This window comes from Mercenaria mercenaria, chromosome 6 (assembly GCF_021730395.1).
Source record: "Mercenaria mercenaria strain notata chromosome 6, MADL_Memer_1, whole genome shotgun sequence".
In the NCBI taxonomy this organism is placed as follows: domain Eukaryota; kingdom Metazoa; phylum Mollusca; class Bivalvia; order Venerida; family Veneridae; genus Mercenaria; species Mercenaria mercenaria.
Genome location: NC_069366.1, coordinates 10,466,807 through 10,486,553, shown reverse-complemented (window position 1 = coordinate 10,486,553; position 19,747 = coordinate 10,466,807). Strand labels below are relative to the sequence as shown.

Here is a 19,747-nt window from a genome sequence, read left to right as displayed (position 1 = left end):
AATATGAATGAGAAGAAGACGGGAATACTCGTGTCCCGGACCCAATTTTGCCTTGCAAATTGAAACGGAAATGTTTAATTGAAAGCGTTTCGTTTTGCGATTCACGGTTGCGTCGATGGTTTCAGTAGGAAATCATGTGACTTGAAGTCCTAGACTGATCGCACTTTATTATCTTAATATTATAACGCATTTTGGCGGCATTGTTCCAAGAGTCATTCGAAAAGATCGTGGAACAGAAAAATTTTACTCTACGCTATTTACAAATTAATTTCAGACTCGCTCAAAATGACAATTTCTCAGGTGGACGCAGTTTTGTGGCTGGCAAAAGTACGTCAAAACAAAGAATTGAGAATATATGGATGTTAAGAAGGCAATGTCTTGATTACTAGTATTGGATAAATCAATTTATCCGGAAAACGTAGAATGAAGCCTGAATTCGGCATACAGGTTTATTCATAAAATTATTTTCATACCCGGGGTATGGAAATAACTTTATGAATTTAATGACAACATGTGAGTAAATTTATTAAAATAGCACTGTTACTATATTTCTAACGTCAAAATATGATATTGAAACTTATGACACGTTGAATAATTCAAAATAATGTCTCAAAATTAGCGTGAAATATTCGGTTAACTAAAATCATGATTAAATATCTCAGACATAAGCTCACGGACCTATACATTGTATTTCACCACAAAATAAGCCACATGTTACAAATGTGAGAAATTTCATCAAAATCTTATTTGTAGAAAACTTTCTATTCACGAAAATGTTATGAAAGTCATGATTTTCCCATAGATTTCTATTGGGGTCCAAAATTTTTAAATTAGTCTAGCAAAAAAATCTAACATACGACCCTATCTTTTTTATTTGCTGAATTTCTGGGTATATTTTGAAGTTTTGAAAAATTGGAGTTTCATCAAATTCTACAATTTGTAGAAGAGAAATTCGATCCGTGCAGAACTACCTTAACGTGTGTCCACTGTTTACAATAGTCGTTGATACCAGCTTTACTAGTTAAGATAACTCCTTTGTAACAAAATGTACACGGTTACTTCAGTTGTCTCCCTTTCCTGTTATCAGATTGTTGTGATGAATTATTATTACATGTATTTCTTTTAGCAGAAGGTCCTGGATGTGGTTGGACATCTACACATTGTAGAAAATAGATAAAAATATAGTTTGTTTGTCAGATTTCTTGAAAACTGCCTTGTACCACGATTGTTCCTTTTATGCGAAGCCATTTGAGTACGAAAAGTATGTCAATACTTCACAAACCGTATAATGATGAACTCTGGTGCGTAGGTATTGTAAAATATATAAACGTAAGCTCTGAATATGTTAAAAACAATAAAATCAATGTCACAAAGATCCCGTCTTGCCCCGCCATCATGACCGGAACTCCGAATACAGACATCATAGCGCTTATCGTATTTTCATGTCCGACGCATAACATAAATATTTATTACTAAATTATTAGGAAAGAAGTGTTATTATGAAATAACATCGATAACATACAGGAAAATGGGTTGGCAGAATCTGAAATGACATTAAATTTGAAACAAACTAGCCTGTAAAGGCAGATTATGTAAGCTTAATAATTAAACGTTGTTCTTCTTCCATTTAATATCGACAGGTATCGATAAAACAGTAAGTGTATGATGCACATAATGTATACAAAATGTCTGATTATAGTTAGCTTTATCGGTGAAGATGTGTACCAAATTATGCCAAATTGCTTTGCTGTCGTAAACTGAAAACGAAATGCATATTTCACTAACCTGATGCAAATTATACAGATTTGGAATATAACAGTTAAACACATTTGCTATACGAAACTTGCCATTTATAAAGGCAATGAAAACAAAAAGGTGACAAGCGAAACCATTTGGATAAGCTTGAGAAAGGGTCATACAAGGATGGTACAGACCAAGTCTGGAGAAGATCCACTAATTGATTCATAAGGTTATTTCTTTTTTTAAAACCACTCGAACAAATTGAGAGATGCTTCTTAACAAGCTTGGTGTAGATCCTTAGCCCCTAAAACTGACTAAGCGATACAATTTTGACATTTTGAGAGAGGACCATACAAGCATAGCACGAACCGAGGTTTTTAAAGGTCCTTCAAATGGTTCATAAGGAAAGTCGTTAAATGTTGAATTTCTTTTTACAGCTCAGACGGTCCCTTAAGGAATCATGCATAACCATTAGACCAAAACTGAGAGATGTTGATACAAGGATTCTACAGACCAAATCTGATGACGATCCATCTAACGGTTCATAAGTAGAATTCGTTTAAACTGTCTTTCTATTTTCAGTTCAGGTGGTCCCAAAAAGCCAAGCAAGATGATTTGTATCGATATGAGAGAGATCCTTACAAGGATACTACAGAACAGGTTTGGTGAAAATACATCCAGTGGTTCTTGAGTAGATATCGTTTAAATCATTTTTCTATTTCTAGCTCTGAAAGGCATTAAATAGGGCCAAGCTGAACCATTTAAAGAAAATTGATACTATTGACCAAGTCCGGTACAAATCCGAGGAGAAGATGTTTAAGTATAAATGATGACACCGGGTGCGAGACGGCGAATGATGAATCATCTAGTAAGTATACTTATAGTCAATCTTGAATAAACTTAAAACCTTGAACAAAATTAATGTCAGCTGAAAATAAAACAGTACTATTATCATGATAATCCCATAACGCATTGGAGTTGACACATTTTCTTTATAAAGTAACTGTACAATTTTATGACACATTGCCCTGAAAACGTTTAATTGATTTCAAAAAGGATGAAAGAAACCTGTAACTTCCGACGATATTCTATGTCCACTTGATGTTGATGCTGTTTACCAAGTTTCTTTGGAATTGGATGGAAAATATAGAATGATGAGTATAAAAGTCAGTGCAATGTAGATTAAAAATGTCCCGGCAATATGCGCATGTACAGTTCATATTGGTAAAGTATATCCACTTTTCTTTAAATGGGATCAAACTAAAGGCGGAGTTGAATACACAAAGATGTATTTACAATATTTCTAAGTCCAGACAGGGGCCAAAACTCAAGAGAAGAATTTGACAGAAACTGTTGTGGAAATTCAGAATGCATGAGTTATACACATGTAGTTATAATATTATAGTACTGTAATATTTAAGGAGGGAGCATAACTCAAGAGAAAATTGGACATGAAATTTCCTAAATATGCGTAGCTCCATTTCATTTTGATGATATAAACTAAGTTTAATTTATTCGAACTGAATGGAAACTGTTGCAGATGAGAATACAAACTAGCGTGAATGACGGACGTACGGAAAGACGGACGGAAATTTTAAACAGTATATGCCTTCCTGTCCTCCGGGTCCTTGACATGGGTGCACAAGGCAAACCTGTCCGCGAAATTGAAGTTATACCTGAAAGTGTACAACTTTCATATCAAACTTTACGTAATTTTGAAAAAAGTTGAACGTGAGTATTTTTGATGTAGATCACGATTAGAGTAAGCGAAGAAATAGCAAGTTCAGTTTATTAGCCAGCAATAGTCATATTTTAAAATGTATTCAATAAAAATTGCTCCATTTTTGTTACTTAATTAAATTTATTTCTTAATTCATTACGTTAGTTTTGTTTATTCAAAGGCGTCACCAGGTGTCAAAATGTAGCCAAAGTCGAAGGTTTCGTTATCATAAAGACTGTTACAGTTACTATAGTTTAAGAATTTACCAAGTGTTAGAAACTCTTAAATTCAACACTCTTTCCACCATTTTTCGTAATAGCATGTAGTTTCCATTTTCAAGCATAGCATTGCATCATTGCTTCATAACTTGTTAATCAAATTAAATTCAAAACATTGGTCTATCACTATGTGTAGACGGAAGGTTTAATTCTATCCCACCATCCCTGTCTCTTAAAGTGTCTAGGCCCACACTTAGCTGGAACGAGAAATACAGTTGCTCATCAAACTCATCCAATTCTAAACCCCCACCACTTAGCATCGACACAACCTTAACTGTTTTATTTTTATCGACATCGGGCATGCAGTTCACGGAGCCACTGTCTCCGGGTTTCGCATATGTCTCATCATCAGCACACCCTGGAGGGGAAGCTATAAGGACTATATAGCCGTCCAACCCAGCTGCGATTGAATAGTCTTCAGAGCAGACAAGACCCTCTGTTAAATTTGAAGCCGCACCATGTTTAAAAATGTATGGCGCATTTAAACCAATAATATTTTCCGTCACTAGTACCGCACTTTTCAGCATTCCGTCGGCATCCTTAAGAAACTTTGTGCAGTTCGGTCGGACAGGATCAATTACTTTTACTGCTGCAATATCAATTAACGCGCGTTGTTGGTTACCACAGCGTACAGTCAAAGATGGATTGCTTTTAGCAAACAGCTGCCTTTCGTTGGAAGTGTTCCTTATGTAAATATTATGCTCCCTATCATCATCAGCATAAACCACGTGACCGCATGTCAAGGCGTAAAGGTCGTCGTTATGGCTGTCTGCAAATGTACCCAACGTACCTGATCGAAATGTACCACCAGGGCACTCACTCTCTAATACTCCACCATGTTCCACCTGACCACCTGCTAGGTCCTTTGGCTCCTTAAGTACGTTCCTAACACGAATTGGATGTCTGACTTTGAAGTGCGTCATAAGCTCCTGTACAGATATTTTAGCGTTTTCGTTTTGTACATGAATTTCCCACTCGCCATATATTATTCCAGTTCCATAAACACCATCAATTCTATTAAAAGATATAGACGGAGGTCATTTTTTTCATGAATAATTTTACGTATTTAAATGAAATTGTTTAAAAAGAGAAGCTTAGTTCAGGGACACCAGTCAAAATACCGAACATATGTTTTTATTCTAATTTTCAGTACAATGACGTAAAATAATTTCCGAAAACAGTGAAGAGATGCGTCAAGAATCTATTATACAATAAAAAACATTACAGAAAATAAACGTATATACGCGTTTCTGTAAGAACTAAAGGAAACTTACGACAATATTCTTTTCCTTAATTCATCGGTTAAAGCTTTGTTCCGTTTAGGCTTTTTCAAAACTTCATCTTCGATAATGGATTGCTTGATGTTCCCGTTAATTTCAAAGATCATCTTCTTCATCACAGTCACGGTACGTCGCAAAACTCCAAGATCCTCTTCCAACTGTAAAATGTTCTGTCGAATGTCGTCCCGCAATGGATATGCGATAAACATGAAATTTCTTCCCGGAAACCTATACCATTTGTTGTTCTCCTTCATCGCCTTACGCATTTCTTCGCAGGGGTGCTGTAGCTTACTCAAGTGGTATCGAGTGTTTTTGGAAACACTCCTTTTCATTCTATCTTCCAATTTAACTTGATGAGCAATCTGATTACATGTGTCTTGTGTTAAGTTAAACTTTAATGACAGTGGATCCAGGACAGCGCATCTTATAATGCACATAAGATGACGTAGAACTACTTCTTCAAATCGTTCGCCCATATCTTGACTGTCTTCTAATATATCAACAAATCCTAAGCCGTTTTTCAAAAAACCCTGTATTGCACTTATTAGTTGTTCTGTCTCTACAACGTCAATTTTCTCCATCTTAAAGTTACTTCTATTTCTAACGAAGTTTTGCAAATGTTCTTTCATCGTGTAGAATTTCTCAATGATTCGTGTTTCTATTTTTTCTGAGATTTTCGTACTGACCATTTCGCTGTTCGCTGCGAAAATGAAATGGTCGGCTGTAAGGCTTAGTCCACAGGTCTTCTCCAATTCCTCTTGAACGTCCAGACGGAAGTCTTCCAACGCCGCAGCTTTGTATATCATACTTGTGTGACATACGATGAGCAATGAGTCGACAGATACTGGTGTTGTTTTCCAAAGATTGGACGTAAAGTGTCGAATCGAGTTTAGAACTTCCTGAAATAAGTTTAAATAATTTACAACCATTTATAAAAAATCTAGATGTTCGTTCTCGGCCCTCACTTAACTTAATTTTGATATTAAAGAAACCAAAACTGGGGATGCTGAGGTGGGGAGTCGTTGGGATACTATAAGATACAAGAAACTGAAAGAACAAAAGTAAAATAAAATTCGAAATGTTCAGAGATACGTTTAATCCCAAATAAAACCATATAATAACTTTCTTGTAACATTTCGTGGCATTTTTAGATAAACACGAAATAAACTTATCGGTTCCACTCATATTTTGACTGACACATTTTTGTTTCGGACAGACGAACGAACAAAGTCAACTTGATGTGTCTCACAATTTTCTTTATGGTGGGGGGTTACAGTATGTACTTTAAATTTGAATTTGACAAAAGTGACATAGCCATGTACTACATATAGAATGTCCGTACTACCTTGTTCCGTTAGCCAAACCTGTTGGATTTGTGTTTCTTTCCGCCTGCAATGTTTTTTATAGATAAAAGACGACCAAAAATGACTGGAAAGGGTTGAAATGTGACTCCCCATCAGCAAGAAACAAACAGAAGTTCACATGCAAACTTTTAGACAGGATGACCCCTGCGCATGAACCCTTAAAATGTAGTGAGTGAGTGAGTTGGGTTTGACGGCGAAGCGACACAAAATGGTCATAACACCAACTGTAAAGCATAAACTTTGATGTGAAAATGTAAAGCATACGTAAAAACATCCATGTAAAAATTGTAAAGAACATTATGAATAATGTAAAACGTATCTAAAAACATCCATGTAAAATGTAAAGCATATCTAAAAACAGTAATGTAAAAATGTATGTACGTGTGACCGAATTAGAGGCCAAAAATGTGTGTTGGCACCCACATCCCCGAAAAGGGGATGCATACAAGTAAACAAGCATGCATCACCTCCCCGGGGTGCTATTGGGCACCTTAACACCCAGGACCCTCCTCTCCGGCTTACGGGCCGCCACCCACGGCAAACGGGCGGCTCCATTTTCGGGGGAGTCGTACCCCTCTGCATGGAGATACAGCCGTCATTTTCTACCCCCGCCGGCAAGGGGTACTTAAAATGTAGACTTCTACAAATGCGACTTTCGTTTTCAAGTTTAGTATGTGTATTCTTTCATTTTCATTACTTCAGAGAAAAGCTGAAGGTCGTCGGACACCATTTTCGGTGTTGTAACAAACGTAGTAGGTCTTGCAAATGTGTAGAAATGTGCCAAGTGTCCTAAGGTTATAAAGTATCATTACAGTCCGTACTATATTTAAACAATGTGAGAGCAAAAGGAAAATAATGGATTTGAAGTGTTGACAAATACAGGCTACGGGTGGACCTTTTACTTCATCAACTAAAATACAAGTGCCCATTTTACACAAGCATATATCCGTATGTCAACTCAAATGACTTATTACGGAAAACAAGAAATGGCGACGGATAAGGACTTCGTGCCTTAAACACACTACAATTTAATAAAACAGTAAGTGCATTTTCTCTTACACTTATCAACATTTAGATACCTTCTTTCCATTCTTTTTAATATCTTTTATCTGCACGTGTGCTACAACAAGAGTTATTCCGTAGTCTTCGACCATCATTTTTGATTTTTCTTGCTGTGGAAACAAGGCAGCACCCTTTGCACGCTGAAGTGGTTCGGACGTTACAACTAAATCATCTTTGTCAAGATTTTCTCGGCCAATGACGTATATCTGTAGTGGTTTTTCCAGCATACTTTTGAAGCTGGTTAAGTCGTCAAACAAATCCGATTTCTTGAAAATGAACGAATATGGTCCTTTACCTGTGAAAATAAAAACTACACATGATACTGTATAAAGGCAAAAGATGTAGCAGAAAAGTAAAGCAAAGTGAAATCTATGGACTGCATGTCCGATCATCACTGACTAAGCCCCACTTTCACTACGATTACTGAGGTACCAGCTAACATGCAACCCTTAACGAAACACTACTAAGTCGAAAATGGGCATTACTGTTTTACCAAGCAAAACTTAGTTATTGAACCTGTGCTTTGCAAGTGAACGTTCGTGAGAATTTAACCAATCTGTGCGAGCTAAAAACGGAATAAGAGCCAACTTGTTTACAGTCAATAACACTACATAACAAATTTAAAGCTGTGTCAAAAATAGACTAATGTAATAAACTGGGAGCAGACACAGAAAGGATGGAAAGTTTAAATTAAAAATGATCGCTCTACGGAAGAGAAAACCGTTAAATAATTTATGTTATTAAGAAACCTTATTCAAAGCATTCAATTTATTTTTGCACAACAATATTTTGTCAAATACTTACCCGTTATATTGCAAAACCTGTTGTAAACATCTTTGTATCTTTTCTGAAAGTGGTACACGCGTGGATAAACCTCCCACGTGTTAAACTGGTGGCGAAACTCCGACACACTCATGCTCATCTGCAATTCGGACGAATACCTTTCAACAGAAATGCTTCATCTCTTCATTGCAAGGCTTTCCTACTACCATGTCACTTATCCCTGTGCTCTCACCTGAAAAGCATACGTGTACAACTATAAATTTACAAGTGTACCGGGCAATTATATAAAGGGTTTTGTTTGATTCAGTGTAAGATTGAAATATCTTTCACCAATGAACACCAGATGCAATATTTTCACGAGTGGAATTACCGCAAATAAAAATATTAGATATAGTGTTCATGAGTGAATGATATTTTGATATTACATGTTAAAGAAACAATTTTCTATCTATTTCATGTTCTGACTAAATTTATTTTTTCACAGCTATTACCAGAGGAATTATACTTCATACTCTTCGCTGTGAAAATACCAGATATATTTCACTCTAATATTTCAATAATTAACTGAAAAACAAGTTACGTCTACGTATAACTTTACAAGCATTTGCGTTCTCTTATTTACATATACATGCATGTCCATGTATGCGTGCACCTATAATTCTATATTCAAGCATGCACACATACGTTTGTACGAGCACGTGTATTTCAAAGAACTTACTCGCATGCAAGTTATAATTTCGACCGTAAAGGTACAACATATAAAATCGCATCAATAGCTGTCTAGCTCGATTACTGACCAGGTTTGCTCTGAAAAAGGAGTTTCATCAAAGTGATTTGGAGACCTAAATGTAATAGTATTACACATTGAACCTTGAATTGTTTTGTATGTTTACGTGTAAGACATACGGAAATACTGATCAGTTATGGAGATGGCTTATGGATTATATATAATCTTAATATCATATTACAGAACTGCTGTTATTGTCGCTTATCGAGGGTGTTTTAACAAGAGAGAAAACGTTTGATAACAGAGAGATTGTCGAGCTCACGTGCTGTTATAACACCTTTTTATATATGCGCGTTCGTTGGCAAAGTGTAAACGTATTACGGCCCCAAAACGGATAATTCAAATGGAACGACGTCAACGTGAGAAAGCAACTCAGATATTCCCGCGCATTACATGGAAATTTAATGACGTTGAAGTAGAATGTATTTATTTAATAGTTTTGTTTTCGCGTTTTATGCTAGAATAGCGTTAGCGCATTTTCTTTTTCGTGTTATAACGTCTGCAGAATCCTGTTGGATTGGTTGGTGCCATTGAACTTCAGATGATCGTGATCTATATGTGTAAGTGATTTGCTGTTTGAACTATAACCAGTCAGACACAGTAGGAAGTCTTTCTAGATCGAATCTTCGATCTTTACACACAAAATGTTGTATCTAACATATATAACCAAATCCCTCTGGTAAGTCTATCCTTGAGATAAAACATCCAGTTGCCTAACTGCACTTAAATGTCTATATACTTTTTATATAGGAATGTGAACATAAACATTTTGTTCAGAAATGACAACATTTAATTCGTTTAATTTTGGGTACAAACAGTGAGCACTGATGTGAAATATAGTCAGCCTTTTATAACTAATGTGAGGATGTACTATTATGATTATTGGTGTCACTGTCTCTAGTACGTGTAATGATTATTACTTTTAAAATCGGTATTTTACTCTTTCTGAATTAAATGAATGTTCGTCATAAAGTTTGAACGATGACGATTACAAGGATTCAGATTGCTCGGCCATGATGATGGCAACGGTTTGTGAACCATATTCGAAAATACTAAAAAATAAAGTGTTTCTTGAGTCTGAATCCTGATACAAGGATTAGGCACAACCTTTCCTTAATATTTTTATTTCAATGATAACTTCCCAACATAAATTACAGCAATAGAATGGAAAAACTGTCTTTGGCCAAATCGTAACGGGAAAGGATCACACTCATAACTTTTCATTTCATGGTACTGCGCTCTGCCTACTGAGCTCTGCGTGCAGGCACATTTAGTGTACGCACTATGTATTTGCTAACTTGTGTTTAGTTCACAGGAGATAACTCCTACTAAAAAGGCTATTCAAATTTTGTATAATTATGTCCCTTTTCTTCTCAAAACACTGGATAATCAGAGCTAAGAAAGATCGGTCAAAACATATACACCATTGTTATGCTGATAATACGAAATGATGTGATAATTCCAAAATGATACAAATTGGAGGAAAATTTAATGTCAAACTTGGTATGGACATTGTTTTTGTCAATATTTTCTTATTACTCATCTGATTGTTTAAAGTATTATAACTAATTCAACATGGTTTAGAAGCTGCACCATTTGCACTTAACAATTTGAATATGGGTCATATTGTTCAGTATGGAGAGCCCTAAACAATGTGTACATTTTGCTTTTGAGAGTGAGTTTGGCGATTCAAAGCGTTGTCAACCTCATTTAATGGACTTTCGGTAATGAATATTATTTTGTATTATTCAGTTATTATATAAACAATGAAAAGGAACATGTTCAATAGTTTTTATTTTAGATCAAATAACCCACATTGACAAATATATAAGCATACGTAGTAGTCTATGGATACTGACCCAAGTGTTTATAGAAATTTCGAAGATAAAGCCCGAAATTCTATGAGGATAATAGCCAATATTGTAGTTTGAAATTTTGTATATGCTGTTCTAAAGGTACCGATTATTGTATATTGAAAAAGTATACTCATAAAATGTGGTAACTAATGGCTGTAGCATGCCCAAGGTAATGTTTTATACACATGGTCAGTACCAGATGTTCCTGAAGGGTAAATGTCTATATCTTTGTAAAATTCTGTTTTAAAACTCAAGTCTGCTGTCAGAAGGTTCTAAAGCTTACACGCCTGTATCTTTTCTGCTAGATTTTGATAAAAAATTAAATAAGCCAGAACAGGTAAATTTAACACATGAATAGCATTTTAAGAGTGTGAAAATAATGGCACTTTAACAGGTCAGGTTTGCTGGAATATGTTGAATACTGCTGTGAATTCATAGAAGTACATTTCCTTTATCCCTTAACTGATAATAGCTTGATATTGTACTTAATAATTGAGTACACTTGTTAACTTTTCCATACAAAGTTGTCCCCCTACCAAAATTTCATCTGCAATACAAGACTCACATGCATTTCTATACTGAAATATAAAGAGTTGGTCCCAGTGTATAGGATAAGATCTACGTCCATTAACTTAATATTTGTTCAATATCTCATTCTCTCTTCTCTTGTAAGTTCAATACATTAGGTTGGTGTTATGAATTGTAATTGAGATCTTTTTTTTTTTTTTTGCTTTGTTCCTTGGGCTATAATAACCATGGTATTTTGACTGCTGTTCAAAATCTGTGGTATGTTTTCTGATGTTGAAAATCCTTGGCATTTTTGAAGACAGTATTATACGTCTTGTAGACCTTGGTAGGTTGAAGATAGCCTCCAGCCAAACTCCAAAATTCATTTCTTAAGGAGCCAAAGGTTCACTGCCGGGTACCCCCCACCAGCACTCAAACAAGCGCCAATATATGGCCATATCTTTTCGGCATTCTTTATCGGGTTTTATCCAAAGTTATCATTCGGACTATCTTTGTAATTGTAAGAATTACATTCATGGAAAGAGAGTGTTAGAATTTCTTTCCGATAACATATGAGGCAAAAACTCTTAATCTGCGATGGGTTTCATATGCTCTGCTTATTAGGTTGCTGTGCCTGTTACCAGTATAACAAGAGCTGTCGGAGGACAGCAACACTCGACTTTTCAACAGCCTTGTCAACTGAATTAATACAAAAGTCGAAAAAGGGGCATAATTTTGTTAAAATGGGAAAAGGGTTATGGAACCTTCACAGTGCTTATAAGCTCATGACTGAGTGTGTGAAGTTTCAATCCTTTCCCATTAGTGGACACTGAAATACCAGCTTACATACAAAAACTTAAAACCAAAAACTGCTAAGTTGAAAAAGGGGCATAATTTTGAAAAAAAAATGCAAAATAGAGTTATGGGACATGCACAGTGCATGTCAAATCATGACAGTGAACAAGTGTGTGAAGTTTCAATCCATTCCCATCAGTGAGAACTGAGATACCAGCTTACATACAAAACCTTAACCAAGAATTTCTAAGTCGAAAAAGAGACATAATTTTGTAAAAAAGCAAAATAGAGTTATGAAACCTGTGCAGTGTAGGTCATTTTATCACAGTGAATAGGTGTGTGAAGTCTCAATCCATTCCCACAAGTCGTTACTGAGATACCTGCTTACATACAAAACCTTAACAAAATCGGAAGGCCGACGCATGGGTGAGTCCAATAGCTCTACTATTCTTTGAATAGTCGAGCTAAAAATCGTTAACAAGTTCATATAATCATGTTGTTACAAACTCATTCACCAAAACATGTCCACACACACAAAACTGGTCAATGTGTAATGGTATGTAAATGAAAGAAGTCTATGACGGCTATTATCCACTTTCAAAGACAACACATGTAGGGCATTATCCATGGTCATTTTCGGCTATTATCCATTTTTCACACAATGACCAATATAAATGGTTTTGACATAAAAACGGCAAACGTAAACTACTTACTCTAAACTATGTCAGATAGTGAAATGGTAGAGCTGTATATACAGTGAATTACAAAAATTCTAAATATTTTTTATGAATTTTCAAACTAAACTTACATGGATTTTGTAAACTATTTAACATACTGTGTATTGTATTCACAAAAAAAAACATAGTTTGAGTTCCATGGAAACAAATCACCATTCGTTCTTTTAGCAACATCTGGTGGTTAAAATCTCTTATCAAGCCACAGCAACTTACCGAAAAACATGAAATTTTCAGAAGCGTTCATCTGTCATTTTGTAGCATTTTGGAATTATCACAGCATTTCGTTTTATCCGGATAACAAGGGTGATATAAGAGAAATGATTTTTATTGTTTTGTTAAAAGATTACCTAGTCGGTAGCAAGACTAGCAGTCTTCCGTGCAAGCGTATAACAGAGGGTAGGACGAGTAAGCGAAATCGAAAGTAGGACATATTTTAATCCGTTCGTTAGCTACTATGTTAACATATTGATTTTACAACGCGTTATAAATCAGTACAAATATTTATATAAACATTAAATTACCTTCATACCAATATATCCTTTCATTAAAAAAAAATAGCTCACCTAAGTTAACTGCCGTTGGAAAACCATACACTATCTTTAATATCGTTATACTATAAATAGTGTGTTCACTGATAAAAACAAATGACCTTGTATATTCGTGTTCGTAAAAGTGGCAGAAATAATAGACAGATGCACTTTAAAGGTATTTATATTTTAACTGGTTATTTATGATGTTTATTGAACTGAGGATTCCTGCGTACGAGTAGTTATTGTGTAAAGTAAATAGATGCTTGAATCGATTTTCCTAGCTCCGTGTAGACGGCCGGGTCTAATGTCTTACCTGAGGTATCGAATTCAGACGAAATGGAAATGGTCATTCATCCATCCAGAGTCAGCTCAAAATAGCGGAAAAAGTAAACGGTTATGAGACACTTTTCTTCCCACTATTATTTTCGCCTGAACACATGCTTTAAAAATATGCATGTGTTTTAGGTCAGTCATTTGCAGATAATACGGTACAGGTCGCGCAAGGTGTGCATTTTGGGCCATTTTTGCCTCAAAATTTGGTGTCCTGAAACCTGCGTTTTACTCGTTTTTGTCACAGAAGCAATAGAATCGGCAGGCTGAAAATGTCACATAATGAAGTGCTAAGTCTATGCAATACATTTGCTTAAAACTTGCCTTGAAGTTATCAAAATTGGATTTTTTATGATTTTTTTTTTCGCACTGGTATCAGCGCAGAATTATGGATTGTTTTCAAATCTACTGTCCCTTGCCCCCAAAACCACGGTGTAGAAACGATTGAAGAACCAAAATGGAAATAGCGATATGATTTCAACCATTTGTTGAGATGTGGTAAACGTGGTCTTACGTTTTCTACTGATACTTGGATAATTACCAAATAAAAGTATGTTTATTCATTGAGATGCTTTTGAAAGGCATTTTTCAAGTGTTCACCAGTCAGTAGAAGTCCAAATGACTTACATGAGCGGTAGGTAAGGTGAAGTTAGTTGATTAAATGGTGAATGTTTAGATGATACATACCAAAAATGAATGAGTTTTATCAAAAATGAGGCAAATTTTGTGAATGAATGTTACATTATAAGAATTCCGTATATTTTCTTTTTCATTGAGCACGATTTCAGACTTAATTCATCGCAGATTTCGTTAAAAACACATATTCATGGTGCTTTGTATTGTATTGTATTGTACACCCTATTGAAATGATAGTGAACGACTTATTTTGATTTTTACACACAAGATTGTACTACTTATTGTAAATATTTTGATACGATTTTTGTCCATATTGAACGGCATATTGTTATTACTTATTACTATTAAATTCTAATATATGTCTGATTTAGGTACAATGGAGCAATACAAGTGTTATTTTTGCAAAGAAACGACACCAGACTTTGAAAACATTACAACACAACTTCATTCAAAACTGAAGAAAACATAGAAATAAAAATCGAAACATACGACAACATTAAAAATAAGACAAAGATTTTCAAGTAATCCTAAAAGAAGTTAACAATAGCAATAGAATGTTAATACCAATTAAAGAAGAAAAAAACAACTATAGAAATAACAAAATCCGCTAGTAAATTAGAATCACCCTTGAAAAAGTACCAATTGTATCATAGCTCGGTGTTTTTCTTAACAAATTTGGTGCAGGTAAATCATATACACTGAGTGCAGGGTGCGGTAACTAAAAGTGTGCAGGTATTAAATACCCGCACGCTAGTTACCGCACTGTTGGATAGGAAAGTATGCCAGTGTGTCTGGAACAGCAGACAGCGAAGTGTATTTTATTGATTTTCTGCTCTCCCATTGGTTTATTTTACCTGGGTTTTACACATTTGTAAAGCAAGGATTTTAAGTACTCACTGAACTGCTGTATATGGCAATGTGGAACGCCTACTGAACTACCATATATGGATGGCTATGATACAAAACAGAAAGAACATTAAAACTCTCGGGTAAACGATTTATACTTGGGGGCTATGCCCCCTCGTACAAATCGTTTACCCTCGAGTTTCAATGCTCTTTCTATTACATAATGCCGGTGCTCAGCAAACGAATACAGAGGTTTAGGCAAGTAAGGCTGTCCAAATTAATGACACTCGAAACATTTAAAGAGAAGAATTATATAAGACTGTGTTTATCCTTTCCTATTTACCTTGTTCAAACTATGATGTATGCATGTATTACTGGGAATAAGATATGTTTAAACTAAAAAATTAAGGCTTGGGCAAATTAAGCAGTCCAAATTAATGACACTCGAAAAAATTCAGCTGCTTAATTATAACCTGAGAAAAAAGAAAAAAAAAGATGAGAAAGTGTTTTAAAATGACTTAAATTTTCAAAATCCCAAGCATGATGTATATTTTGTAATACCACTCATATTGAAGGCTAAAATACACGAAAATGAGGTGGAGCCAGTGTTTAAAGGGCGTGTTCGTCATTTGATAAAAAGATTAACCCAAGAAGAGAAAGAAAGCCACTTAGCCCTCTCCCAAAATCAAATAGATGACAAACACACAAACATACTGTCTCATAACAAAGTTTATGGAAGGGCATGAACTTAAAGCATAGAAATGTGTCTACAGTTTTCAAAGAGGCAGAAGGCAGTCAGTCGTCAAGTGTATATCACAAAACACTATAGGCATATGAAAAGTAAAACAAAGTAATTAATGTGTGTTGTAACTGTTGTAACTGAATGGACTGTGAACGGACTATGTACTAGATTTTGCATTTGTATATATTTGTAAATAAATCGTAATTTTTTCTACCAGTAGTATTACATTTTATGAAAATGTCTTTCAAAATGAATTATCGGTACTATACCTACAGTATTTATTTTTAAATCTGATTTTTGACCATGCACGGGAATGAAAAGAAATCAGATTTAAACCTAAATCAGGTACGCAAACTTCACAGTCCTAGATTCCGACCTAAATAATGCCACCAAGACATAACTAACGAGAACGATATGCATTTGAGTCGTTACTTATGACGTAGTAAATGTGGCAGCTATTTCCCATGCACAGAATTTACTTCCGGTTTATGCAAACCGCTAAAATTAATTCCTGATTTTCTCGAAGGCCGCAGAAATAAAAAACGCAGAAATAAACTACGCCCATTTAAGGACAAAACCACAGAATTGTTTGCCCGCAGAATTAACCTGCTATACGGTAATATTAATCATATGCACGTCCAACAGAAATTAGTGATTACTTTTGATTACGGTAACATAGGGCCAATTCGTTTCACTCAACCCGGGGCACGCCGGTCACGTGGGCGGCAAGAAAAAAAAATCTCGCCGGTTTATTGATAAACGAACGTTTCGGCGTACGCCGGCCACGTGAGCTGAAAATACAAAAGAAATAAATTTCCAGTTTATTATGATTTTCTCTTGCGGCATGTTCCAAATAAGTTAGCAAATAGTTCTTGCAGTATATTTCTACATCTACTGGTACTAACCCAAATTTCCAAATGTTTACCCGATTTTATATCGCGAAAATATATGATTTGCCGCTTTGCCTATCTCGCAAGACCGGCGCACATCGGCGTACGCCGAGAAGCCAAGCGAACGCCTAGCCGGTTGCACGCGGCGAAACGGCGTACGCCGCAAAAGTGAAACGAACTGGCCCATGATGTCGGTACGAAACACACTTGTTGATGAAATCTAAGACGAATTATCTCTTCAATATATAAACTATTTATTACTTACAGACTCGTAAACTCCCTTGAGGGGTAAAAATAAATAAAAATAACAGCGGCGTGTATACCCAGATATTGTGGATGTCGTATAATCACATCGCTATTTCCGATTTGGTTTTTCACTGTTTCTACATTGTGAAAACTACTGAAAGCTTAATCAAGTTAATACTTTTCACTATTCCTTTAATTCCTTATTCGCGTAAAATGTACGCTTGCAAAACATACTTGTACATTTGTAGCCAATTCAAACACACTTTATCTCGTTACAGTTGGTTACTATGGTGGCTGATTTCGGACTTTTCGTTATGTCGCGTTGGCATGCGCACTGTGTATGTAAAATGTTTCATTTTGCCGTCTGGCGTTAGTGCCAGCGCGGCAAATCAAGCTAACAACGCGACATTATGAAACATAGAACACAGCAGAACGAAACATTTTTATTTCTTGTGCTGGCGCACGGGTCTTCAACAAAAGTTTCGTGTTGGCATTTGGCTTGCACGTCAAGACGAAATAAACATTTTCGTTATTTCCCGATGGCATGCACGCCATTAACAAAGATTTCGTTTTGGCATGTTGGTGAGCTCGCCAAGACGAAATAAACGAAATACAATGTTTCATTTACTCACACTATTTTAAACGCCAGGCCGACGAAATGTGCTATATAGCCAAGTGCATGTCAACGCGAAATGAAGAAACATTATATTTACTCTTGGCGCGCGTGCCAACATGCCTAAACGAGATCTTTGTTAATGGCGTGCATGCCATCGCGAAACAACGAAACAAAACGAAAAAAAATATTTGTATTCAAATTGCCGATTTACGTATGTAATGTTCTCAAAATGAAGACAAAACGCATACGTAAATTAAATTTCTTGACAGCGGTGATTGATGTTGTATTTCTTTCCGTTTAAAGCTCTTTGATACCATTGTTTCAGAAGTGCTTTTTTTAATTTTAACAGTTCCATGTGTCGTATAATGACTTTATGAATTCATTATACTTATTTAGATAAGCATATTTTATCATCTTGTTTTTCGGTCAGCAAATGTCACCGGTCAGTAAAAAGTCATACACAAAGAATTTCGGAATGCTACTTTAAATAACTTCAGCGTTTGTTTACATCTGGAAAATGACAGGTTAAGATATCTCGTCCAGGTTAATTACCCTCTGGCCACGTTATTCGCTGCGTCATGATTGTTGTTTTGTTTCTAACTAATTGTAATGACAGTTGACTAAATGAAATAATGACATGTTTTTATTATTATGGTCAAAATGCGTGCCCTTTTGGAGAAAAACAATTTAGTCATCCCTACGAAGTTTTCCTTAAATACCGCTTAATTCTAGATAGAACTTCAGTATCAATCTGCCCGTGCTAATGTTAGTAACGTATGCCGATACTCCATACGATTTAAGATAGTTTAGAGCCGGGGCAATTAGCAATGAATTATTATTGTTAGAGTTAGACATTAATGAAATAATAGAGATTATGTTAGGAAATTGTGAAGAAAGACATTGTTGTATATATTAACTCAGAACATAGTACTATATTAAACAGTAGTTATCATAGAGAACAGAGTTGTTGTTGTTGTTGTAGTTAGAATAGTGAACTTTAGACCCTGTTACACCACACGGGACTTATAACGAGTGTCGTATAATGACTTTATGAATTCATTATACTTATTTAGATAAGCATATTTTATCATCTTGTTTTTCGGTCAGCAAATGTCACCGGTCAGTAAAAAGTCATACACAAAGAATTTCGGAATGCTACTTTAAATAACTTCAGCGTTTGTTTACATCTGGAAAATGACAGGTTAAGATATCTCGTCCAGGTTAATTACCCTCTGGCCACGTTATTCGCTGCGTCATGATTGTTGTTTTGTTTCTAACTAATTGTAATGACAGTTGACTAAATGAAATAATGACATGTTTTTATTATTATGGTCAAAATGCGTGCCCTTTTGGAGAAAAACAATTTAGTCATCCCTACGAAGTTTTCCTTAAATACCGCTTAATTCTAGATAGAACTTCAGTATCAATCTGCCCGTGCTAATGTTAGTAACGTATGCCGATACTCCATACGATTTAAGATAGTTTAGAGCCGGGGCAATTAGCAATGAATTATTATTGTTAGAGTTAGACATTAATGAAATAATAGAGATTATGTTAGGAAATTGTGAAGAAAGACATTGTTGTATATATTAACTCAGAACATAGTACTATATTAAATAGTAGTTATTATAGAGAACAGTTGTTGTTGTTGCTGATAGCTAGAGTGAACCTTAGACCCTGTTACACCACACATGATTGTCTGCTCAAAATATGAACATTTCTGTTTCTTTCAGCCTATGCAGTAAATTCCTGCCACCTTTACGTTTCTAATGAATATTCGAATTGTTTTGTAATAGGATTCTGCTCTTTCAGGGGTGAAGCAAATAATATATGCCATCAAACTTAAAACGGGTTTGTTTCGTCAGTTACTTATTTATCGATTTTTTTTCTCGATTTGACAAATATTGAAAGTTTGTCCGACTGAATTTCAATCTGTCTAGCACTTTCGCGAAACCTGCTGTTTTGTGTAGCGGACTTTTTGAGTATAAAGAATGGGGCGATA

The 19,747-nt window shown here is 35.4% G+C and overlaps 1 protein-coding gene across 2 annotated transcripts; it reads right to left on the bottom strand.

Moving 5' to 3' along the window:
• Positions 1 to 3,577: 3,577 nt before the first annotated feature.
• LOC123549682 (uncharacterized) lies at positions 3,578 to 13,613 on the bottom strand. Of its 2 annotated transcripts, none has more exons than XM_045337963.2 (5): positions 13,473 to 13,613; positions 8,249 to 8,459; positions 7,462 to 7,739; positions 5,013 to 5,917; positions 3,578 to 4,752 (listed from the first exon to the last, which is right to left on the bottom strand). In XM_045337963.2, the coding sequence occupies exons 2-5, from the start codon at positions 8,364 to 8,366 to the stop codon at positions 3,846 to 3,848; spliced, it is 2,208 nt and encodes a 735-aa protein (XP_045193898.2). In that variant the 5' UTR covers positions 8,367 to 8,459; positions 13,473 to 13,613; the 3' UTR covers positions 3,578 to 3,845. The 2 variants fall into 2 exon arrangements, with proteins under 2 accessions (XP_045193898.2, XP_045193899.2); XM_045337964.2 differs by having other exon boundaries at positions 13,439 to 13,583.
• Between the last annotated feature and the right edge of the window lie 6,134 nt (positions 13,614 to 19,747).